Source organism: Onthophagus taurus, chromosome 7, assembly GCF_036711975.1.
Source record: "Onthophagus taurus isolate NC chromosome 7, IU_Otau_3.0, whole genome shotgun sequence".
Lineage (NCBI taxonomy): Eukaryota > Metazoa > Arthropoda > Insecta > Coleoptera > Scarabaeidae > Onthophagus > Onthophagus taurus.
In genome coordinates this window covers 8,471,412-8,481,229 of record NC_091972.1, presented here as the reverse complement: position 1 = coordinate 8,481,229, position 9,818 = coordinate 8,471,412, and the positions used below count along the sequence as shown (strand labels likewise).

At 30.8% G+C, this 9,818-nt stretch overlaps 2 protein-coding genes across 4 annotated transcripts; one reads left to right on the top strand and one right to left on the bottom strand.

Annotated features, from left to right (window-relative positions):
• Positions 1–206: 206 nt before the first annotated feature.
• Positions 207–1,362, top strand: LOC111422782 (uncharacterized). Its single transcript, XM_023056014.2, has 2 exons — positions 207–554; positions 607–1,362. The coding sequence occupies exons 1-2, from the start codon at positions 350–352 to the stop codon at positions 1,290–1,292; spliced, it is 891 nt and encodes a 296-aa protein (XP_022911782.2). The 5' UTR covers positions 207–349; the 3' UTR covers positions 1,293–1,362.
• A 640-nt stretch (positions 1,363–2,002) lies between these two features.
• Positions 2,003–9,653, bottom strand: LOC111422781 (uncharacterized). 3 transcript variants are annotated; one of them, XM_023056011.2, is made up of 9 exons: positions 8,917–9,653; positions 8,734–8,863; positions 8,501–8,676; positions 8,091–8,250; positions 7,835–7,974; positions 7,463–7,760; positions 7,085–7,405; positions 3,686–3,783; positions 2,003–3,588 (listed from the first exon to the last, which is right to left on the bottom strand). In XM_023056011.2, exons 1-9 carry the CDS (start codon positions 9,352–9,354, stop codon positions 2,908–2,910), a joined length of 2,442 nt encoding a protein of 813 aa, XP_022911779.2. In that variant the 5' UTR covers positions 9,355–9,653; the 3' UTR covers positions 2,003–2,907. The 3 variants fall into 3 exon arrangements, with proteins under 3 accessions (XP_022911779.2, XP_022911780.2, XP_022911781.2); XM_023056012.2 differs by having other exon boundaries at positions 7,085–7,393; XM_023056013.2 differs by having other exon boundaries at positions 7,835–7,944.
• Between the last annotated feature and the right edge of the window lie 165 nt (positions 9,654–9,818).

Genomic DNA, 9,818 nt, shown 5'->3' with positions numbered 1-9,818 from the left:
CAGTAGCAGGGTAAGAACCAGAGATACACATCTAAACGGAATCCTGCAACTCAAAAAATCTCTAGGCTGGTTGGTGTAGTTTGAGAAAAGATATATATAAAGATTGATTTATTTAAATTTTGTACTAAGTTAGAAAACATTTTAATAAATATTTATAAATATAACAAAATCATTAAAAGTAATCTAAAAACAATTATAAAGAAATGTCAAAAATGTCAAAATCAAATTAAAAGTACCTAAAAATCTATTTTTTTAATGACGTTCCAAATGATTGCATCGATTGCATATCGAAACCGTGATCGCGCGAAACCGTCTTAATGCCCCCCAAATCGTAATTGTAAATTAAAAAATGGAAGATCTCTTAACGTTATCGAAAAAAATTCTCAGTCAAACGGCGACAATTCACATTTATTCGTTTCCGAATTTTACGTTAGAAATATTTTTGGCAATCGTCATGTTTATTATATACATTTATTTAACGTTGGAAATTGCGCAAATTGCAAAAACGGCGATTAAAACGCGCCCAAATACGATAATCAGAAAAAAGATTAAAGGTAATAAAAACGTTCTCTTAAAGTGTTAATCATTTCATTTTCCCTTTTTTAGAAGTAAATAGTACTTTATCGATTTGTTCCTCATCGTTTTCAAAGTATCAAGACACTTTTAATCCTCATTATGAACCGATTCATCCGTCAACTCATCTTGCTTATAAAAGGATATCGTCTAAATGTAGTTCGCATTCACAGTTGGGTTGGATCATGCCGAATATGGTAGGAGTTGGTTCTTGTACTTTCCCAGATCTAGAGAATTCGGGAAATTTTGATACAGTCGCATCGATGACCCCCGCTGAATTTGTTAAAAAAGAAAAGGAACGGCGATTGCGCGAAAAAGAACTTCAAAAATGTTTCGAATCTTTAACAAGTTTATATGGCAGTGTTATTGATAGAAAATATTCAGTAAATACGCTTCAAAATAAATTGGAATTAGCTAAAGAAAGTGTTCAATGTGGTAAATGTAATTTAGGTGATATAGATGTTGGTTTATCCGCTGCGATGACAGATAGTTTATTTGATTTATTGGAAAAAATTGTTTTACCAAGTTCTTTGAATAATCCACTTCCTTTTAATGGGGATATGACAAGGTTAGTTTTGGATGCAGGAGATCTTAATTTAAATAAGCAAAATTGTAATGATCCCACTAATGATGGTGTTTATGAAAGATCTTCCACTTCTAGTACGTCTTCAAGTGAAATTATTCCAATTAAAATCAATAATAACATTGCAAGTTATTAAGTTTTTTTTCGAAAATGATTTTTTTTTTGTAAAATTTTTCATTTAATAAAATAAAGTAAGTACTCACATATCTTAAAAGTCTCCGATTCGAAGTTGAATCCCTTTATATTAATCTGAAATCAAAAAATAAAAAAAATTATTTTGAATCCGGCCCTGACTATAACTTAAAACTAAAATATTAAAAGAAAATTAAATTGTTTATAGAAAATAAGCGAAGAAAATCAATAACAAATATCATGGAAGAAAATGGTTGTTGAATAATAAATATTAACTTTTATTAAAATAAAACAAAACTCAGTTTAATTTTTTTAATTAATTTTACAAAAATATAAAATAAACAATTTAACAATAATCACACGATTTGATATGAATTTAAATAAACTTAAAAAGTAATCACAGCCAATTTTTTTGTAAAAACATCCAAAAAGCGTTAATTATAAAAGTTTTGTTACAACTTAACCTCTCCAAATTCTAATTTCAAAAAAAAAAAACAACTGGGTTAATTCCCAATTTTATTAGTGAATCTAAATCATAAATAATTTTAGTTAAAATAATAATAATTGGATTTCAAAATAGGAGGTATTAATAGAAGGAAAATTGAAAATTGGAAAAATCGTTACGGTCCTGTTCAACATTCGAGTTGAGGTTATGATCGCCGCCATATTGCGATCGAGAAAATGAAAAGTTTCGGCGGGAAATTCAAAATTGAATTGAAATTTTAATTACCGGAATACTTTTATTAACAAAAATTCGTCCTAGCAAGGTTTTATTTGTAAAAATCAGGTTCATACAGATTTTTATTATGAGAAAGAGAAGAAAATTAACGAAAAAAAAAAATATTTATATGTGCGAAGTACATAAACGATTTTCTTATTAGTTCTGATTAAGTTTTAAAAGAAAAATAAAAGAAACATTAAAGAAGTTGTTGTAAATAATCACTAAAATGTAGATGGTTCTTTTATTTTAATTTTTTTACTACGAGAACAAAAAACAAAAAGAAATAAAATTATAGTGGTATCAAATAATGTTCTTGAAATTAATATTTAAATTTCAGTCTAAATTGTTAAATGAATATATTTTGGTAACAATATATTATTATAAAGGTTTGATAATTGAAATATCGAAAACTTTTCAGATAAATCTCATTAATAATAAAATCTAATTCATTATACAAAGTTTTAAATATTCCATGGAACTAATAAAGTTCATTCCTTCATTTCCATAAAGATATTTTTGTCTTATATTGAAATCATTATTAATTATAATAAAACGGACTCAATTTTTGTGGGGACATCAATACAATTTGCTCGCTTCTTGATTAGTTTTTACCAAAATGTATTCATTAAACTCTATTTTATTATTATTTACACCTTGTTACAAAATTTGTACATATTTACAAAAAGGTTATAAACAAAGTACAGGTTCCAACACAAAAAAGACCTAACCTAACTGTTTTTTAAACTGCCTTTTAAAATCATCCTTATCAATTACATTTTTGAACAAATAAAAACAATTTCTTATTTAGTATTAAGAAAAAACACTCATTTAAAAACTAAAAAAAAAAAAAAAATAAACATTTTTAAACCAATTTTTTTCGTAACCTTTTTTAATTTAATTAATTAAAATGTCCTCCACCTCCTCCACGAAACCTTCCTCTAAAAAACCTTCTTGGTCCCCTTCCACGGTTTTTTCTGCCACCCCCCCAATTACGCCTTGCGCCCCTAAAATCACCTCGGCCTCGTTTATTATTACCTCTTCCACGTCCGTTAACAAAATTGTTATTATTTGGAATAAACATCATGTGTGGTACGGGCGGTAATATTCCTCCATGGTGACCACCAGGTCCACATGGAAAGGGGGGCCCTCCCATCATATGTTGTTGTTCGTCCCATTGACCCCCACTTTCATCGAATTCTTCTCCAAAAATCAAATTATCTTCGTCTAAATCATTATTGAGATCATCTAAAATGTCGTTTGCATTTGCATCCGCTTCATCAGAAAATTCTGGAAATGGGGGTGGCGGTTCTAACGTTTTATTGTTCTCATTTAATCGAACAAATTTGAAGTTGTCATTAACAGGATCTTCATCACTTAAATCCATATCGATGCTTTCCACGTTATCGACTCCTTTTCGTGGGGATTGATTCCTTTTATGGTTAGATTTTTGCTGCATTATCTGTATTTGTTGACTGTTTGGGGGTGGAGGTGGAGGAGGTAATTTTAATGCGTCAAATGTGAACGGGAGGCGATAATCTCGATCCGCTTTGTCTTCTGTTTGTTGACCTTTACGATAATCCTAGGATAACATGAATTTTTTTATAATTAATAATAATTTAATAATAATGACATGTTTTTATTTATTGAATAAAATTTGCGATTAAAAATAAACGAACCTGATCTCCTTGTCCACTCCAACTGTTTGATTCTCCATCTTTTGGTGAACCCGTGAGACTTATCAAGTTCCGGTGGTCGATATCCTTTTTTCTGTGGCCTATTTGATTTAGCATAGTAACAAAATTCACCAACAATAATGAAAAGCGCAATTAAAAAAGATCAAATATAGTATTTTGTTTTTGGACGAAACAATAAACCTAAAGTGTAATATTCAACAACCATTTTCAAATCAAAATATTTTGAAAGAAATGTATACAGGGTGTTTTATTTTCTAAATGAATTAAATTTACAAAAAACCATTTCAACATGATCAAAAGCGATACACAGGGTTGTTTCCCTGTTGACACTTATTTAACATTTTTGAAGCATTTCATAAAACTGTTTCAAATTAATTTATATTACCGGTACATGTCATAGCGAGTCTGTGTTTCGCACAATCTTCATGTAGCACATTGTCTATGTTTATAACAGTTTAATACGTTATATTTGTTTACATGTAGGATGAAATGGAAGAAAATGTCAATAATCTGGTTGCCTCCGAGTAAGATTGAGAAAAAGAACTAGAAGAAAAAACTTGGCAAAGAACTAGGAAGTGATGATGAAGTTGAATATGATAAGGTCTTTATATTGGTAAAAGTAATACTACAAACTGAACAACTTTATGGAAGAAATAATTTCGGCCGACTTCGAAGACGTCGGTCGCCCCAAGTATCATGAACAATCCCTTCGCAAAACCCTTCAAGGGTTTAGGGCAAGTGTAGGTCGTTGATGAACCTTAGTGTTGCTCCAAGGTCTTGTACCTTACGTCCTTTATGTTCTTTATGTAAGTCTCAGGCGAACTTTATCTAACTTTACTTGTAAGGTTTTAAGGTATAGGAAATTTTGTTTGAGTGTTAATATAACTTGTTTAGATACCTTTTAGAAAGAAGTTTCAAGCACTGAAAACGTCAGATTGAAGATTAGTTCATACCATTCAAACATAAGAGTGTGATTTTGCTTCGTGGAAATTCAAAAATTCTGTACATTTTAACGCACAACTTTTTTTCATATTGGTTTCAAATTTTGAAAATTTCTTTATTATGATATAGTAATAATATATGCAAAGAAGGAGGGCCATAAAGAACCATAAATTGAGTAATAACAAAAATTCTTCAATTAAAACTGACACTTTTTCATTCTTTCTTGATTTTTTTTATAAAACTTGTTATCGGTGGGATCTTTTAAGGTGCTGATTACAAATCTGGGATCAGAATTAAAAAACTTTTCAAAAATCAAGATGGCGGATAAAATATAGAGAATTAAAATTGCAAGAAAAAGGATATTTTACGCAAAGCTTGGCATCCGGGGAGTTTTTGAGGTCATTGATGGCTGGTACAGGAAGCCTTCCAGCGCACACCGTAAAAGTGGACAAAGTACTTCAAGGAAGTAGGACGTCCAACACCGGGAACGTGTCCCGCCAATTTTTTAAGTATGCAGATGAAGCCGCTGTAGCTATAAAAGTTGATAAGCGATTAATATCTAGATTTGGAACTATTCTTCAGGTATTTATAAAACTACTTCCTCAAATTGTTCATTATGATAATGACAAGAAAAAAAACACCTATGCGTACCTATGCTAGTGCCAAACTGTTTGTGGAGCTGTATGGTTGGTACAGGATGCCTCCCAGTCTACATAAAATCATTTTACATGGCTCTTTAGCCATCAAACATGCCACAGGAGTAGCCAGGAGTAGCCACAGGAGGCAAGGAATAAGGACATGTGGCGATTCAGAGCCCAGCACACCTCATATATAAAAATCTGTGAAGACTTAATTCACATGCTTTTAATATCATCCTGGATCCTGTTATTTCAGGCCTTAGAACGTTCCAGAAAGTCCCATTGAAGGAGCTGAGTCCTAAGGCAAGGGAGGCATAGCGAAGCGGAGAAGGATTCTCCAAGCGAATCGGAAGATGATTCGGATTTAAAATTTTTATAAAAATAGTTCTTCCTTTTACTAGAAACTAAATTAGCAGTTATTTTATCTTTCCATTTTATTTTATACTAATTTTTCTAAATATGTGAAAAACCTCAAAATTCTGTTCTGAGAACTAAATCACCTACTTTTTCCTTCACACATTTTTTTATTATTTTTTTAAGCTATTCTAGCCTTTGTTAAGCTCATAAAACAATTTTGTCCAGCTAGAATCGGGATTCAGCCCAGTGTGCGGCCCGTGAAAATGTCTATAGATGCCCTTTCTGTCGCTTTTCTCGATGCAGAAGTTTATAGCAAGAAGTTCTGCTGAAAAATGGTTATGTCTGAGCTGAAGGGCAATTTAATGCGACTATTTGGTCCACTAATCCGGATCCAACTATTTTTGAAGAATCGGTGTACCAGGCCTCTTTTAAGTTGAGGCTCACCCTTCGTCCAATCATCCTTGCTTCTAAATATGACCTTATATGGCTGGTCGAAATTATATTCTGTCGGTATCAGGTTCGTTTTAATTTCTATCAAGTGGTTTAGACGTGGGTCCTTGAGGATTTCGAGGTGTCCTCTGAGATTACCCTGCATCAACTTAAGTTAAGAGCATGTTTTCAGTGATAAGATACTTAAAGCAGTCCCCTTTTGTATGTATCATGAACATAACTTAGGGCGAGATTATTTCTTCCATAACCTTCAAACAGGGTAGAGTTGGTTTCTTGCTCCAACTCCCGAGTGATACCATTAACAAGTTTATAATAAAATATTGCTTAATTATCTTTTATTATATTAATTAATAAATATTAATAAAAAAAATCGATTAAAACACGTATTAGGTAAGGTTAGTTTTGTTTACAAATATCAATTACCCTGCGAAAGAATGTTAGGTAAGGTCATTAGCTTTTGTAATATCAATTATAACGTGAAGGAATGTTATGCTAGGTCAATTTTCTTTGGTAATTCCGAATTATACTGTGAAGAAATCCTTCACATTGTTAAGAACACAAATAACACAAGAAGAAGGTTTATTGTATGAATCACAAATTTCAAATTTTATACCTCAGAACACGAACTTAAACCTTATTGAGAATCTTAACGAGAAAAAAATTAAGAAAATACAAGCAAAATATATTTGGTAAAACTTTTTCTAATTTAGACAAAAACTATTTAATTTGTTTTAACAGTTTGTTTGTTTAAAGTTTATAGATTTAATTAACAAATCCATTCATAACAATCCATTTTCTAACCAGATAAATGACTCATTAAGAACTAATTAGTGTATGTGAGAATTTTCTGGTTTTTGTAGTCCTTGTTAAATTTAAAAATATTCTCCCACACATGATATTAACAAGAAATTCATAATTTATAAACATATCTTTATAAAACACCCTGTAGTACACAAAAATTAAAAAAAGAAAACATAATTAAAAAGGATTATACCTGGATTTTGTCCTGGTAATGCTAAAATCCGATGATCAACATCCACAGATCCACTACCACCAGAATGTGACTCATGATATTCAACGGGTTCCGAAAACGATTCCTTTTCAAACATTGGCGGGCTTTCAGGTGTTTCCATATCAACTGGAGGTTGTTCCCAAACGCCCCCCTCACTTTCCCATGTTTCTGGTTCCTCTTCAGGATTGTACTCGTCATTATAACCGGAATTAAACGTGTTTGAATATGAACTAGTGTTTGATTGAAAATTTGATTCTGGCTGATATCTATTATTTTGCGCGTAATTATTTCCTAAAAAGATATCTAATTTTTTTAAATTCCCAACGTCGAGAAATTTTTATTATAAATAAATATATTTACCGTAGTCATTTGATCCATTTTCATTATAAACTTCCCTATAACCCGCCGAATTATTATACGAATCGTTTTTATTGCAAAATGGTGGCAGAGGAGGTGGCATCAAGGGCACTTGAGAAGCATTATATGGAAAAGCTTGGTTCGGTGCGGACACCGGAAGTGGTGCGGGAGTATCGGGGGGAGGTGGTGGTTGAGTGATCGACGGAAATAAACTCGTTAAAGAATTTGCGTAGTTGTTCTGCGGCCCAGATGGATTTGAATTTGGTGGTGTTTCACGTTTTCCAAAAACAGAATTCATACTCTATTCAACAATTATTTTAAATTCTTTAGATTATAATCGAAAGTAAATAAAAATAAGTATTGTTTTATACGAACCTCCGAGACGTTAAAAGGCATATTTCCCCCCATAAAACTTGAAAATCCATTGTTGATGAAACTTCCTCCTTCTGTTACTGCCGGGGGTGGTACTGGATTGTAAAATCCAGCTTTTTGGTACAGAGTTGTTAAGAAAGATTCTAAATTATTTCAAAATTTAAAAAAAAGGGCATAAAAAATTGATAGTGATATGATATGAACAAAAAAATCAATAAAATAGAATTTTATGTATAAATAATTTAAAAAAAAGTATTACCTTTTGGTGGAGATTCAGGATTAGGTAAATCCAAGTCAGAATCAGGACTTGGAGATGGTGCATTAATATCTGGTGAAGGAACAGGACTTGCTAATCTTGGAATAAGTTCTTCTAAATGTTTTTTCTGATCCTTAACTTTTAAAGCAAAAGCTTTGTATGCCTACAATATAATTAATGATATATTAAATGTTTATTTGTAAAGAATTTCAATGCCAAGCTTTAAAACCCACAATTTATATTGAAAATGTTTCTACAAGATTAAAACTAAATTTATATCAATATGTGGATTGGCAATGAATAATTTGTTGAATATATATATAATAAAATTAACACATTGGCTCATCAACCAAAAAAGTTGTCATGTTAGCCAAATTATTAATTTTAATCAAACACAAAAAATAATAAAATACTTTTTCAACGGTTTTAACATCTTTTTTGTCTTTATCCAAATGTTGTTCTGCTTGTTGTAGTAAAGATATTAAATTATGTCTAGCTTTCATCTCTTGTTTTAAAGCATTAACATAAGCTTCCATATGTGAGACGTAATCCTCCATTTCTTTTTCAACATCATCAACCTGTGCACGATCTACAAAACATGACACAAACTAAAATTTTTGTTGCCACAAAGAAATAGTAAACAAACCTTTTAAAGAAGAGCACAAAGATTCTACGTTAATCATCTTTGGGTTGTGTTCTTTAAATTTTTTTAGTTTTAAATCAGTATCTTCCTCCAATTTCGAACAATGTCGTATTTTTGTTATCAAATAAGTTGGCTAAACAGAATAATGATTATAATAACATTTTATTTTACAAATTTATTTTTTACCTGGAATTCTTGTGGCTCATCGTTTCTTCTTGTTGGTGTAGCACTAATTAATCCCGAAAGATCGGTAATAAATTCCTCACCATAAATACAACGTTGTTCCCATATTTTAAAAATCCTCAATATTTTATGTTTAATCTTTTCATCTCTAACCAAGGTAGTTGCTTTTTGTAATGTTGTACTCCAACTTTCCACAAATTCCAAGTTTCTTCTCTTTGAATACTGAATAACATCATTAGCCAAATAAAACAAGGTGAGCCTCTGCTCAATGCTAACGCGTTTTAACACATTCAACCAACTAATCACTATCTTTTTATGATGTTGATGATTTTGCAAGCACCAATGGCAAAAGCTATTAATGCTCTCCTGTGAGTCTTTTAATGATTGCAACTTTTTCTCGAATTGAATAGTATTAAAGTCCTGAACAGATTTGGTACTCATTTTAAAAAGTTCTTTCGAATTCTTCTAATGATGATCAATGAGAATTCGTGGCATTTTTACTTCGTGAACACGAACTTTTAAGTTTTTAAACACATGATACTCACTGGGTTAAAGACGCCGATAAATCCCGAATAATTAGTTACTTTTAAATAGTCCTATTTACTTTAAAAAACTAGTTTTTAATCGCTTTAAGTAACGAGATTATTTATATCCGATTCTATTTATTTTAAAGTCGAATATGCAGATTTATTTACAAAATGCTGGAATGTTGACATCCGCCATTTTATAATAATCCGAAGTTAGGCATAAACAATTACAATCAAATTATTTCTATTTAAACTAACATATAAATACTTTCTAACTAAATGGGTGCATTAAATAATTATGATCTTAAAATATTAATTTCTTTACCAGATTTAGTAAAAATACTTTTTTAATAAATTATTTATTTAAACATGTTGATG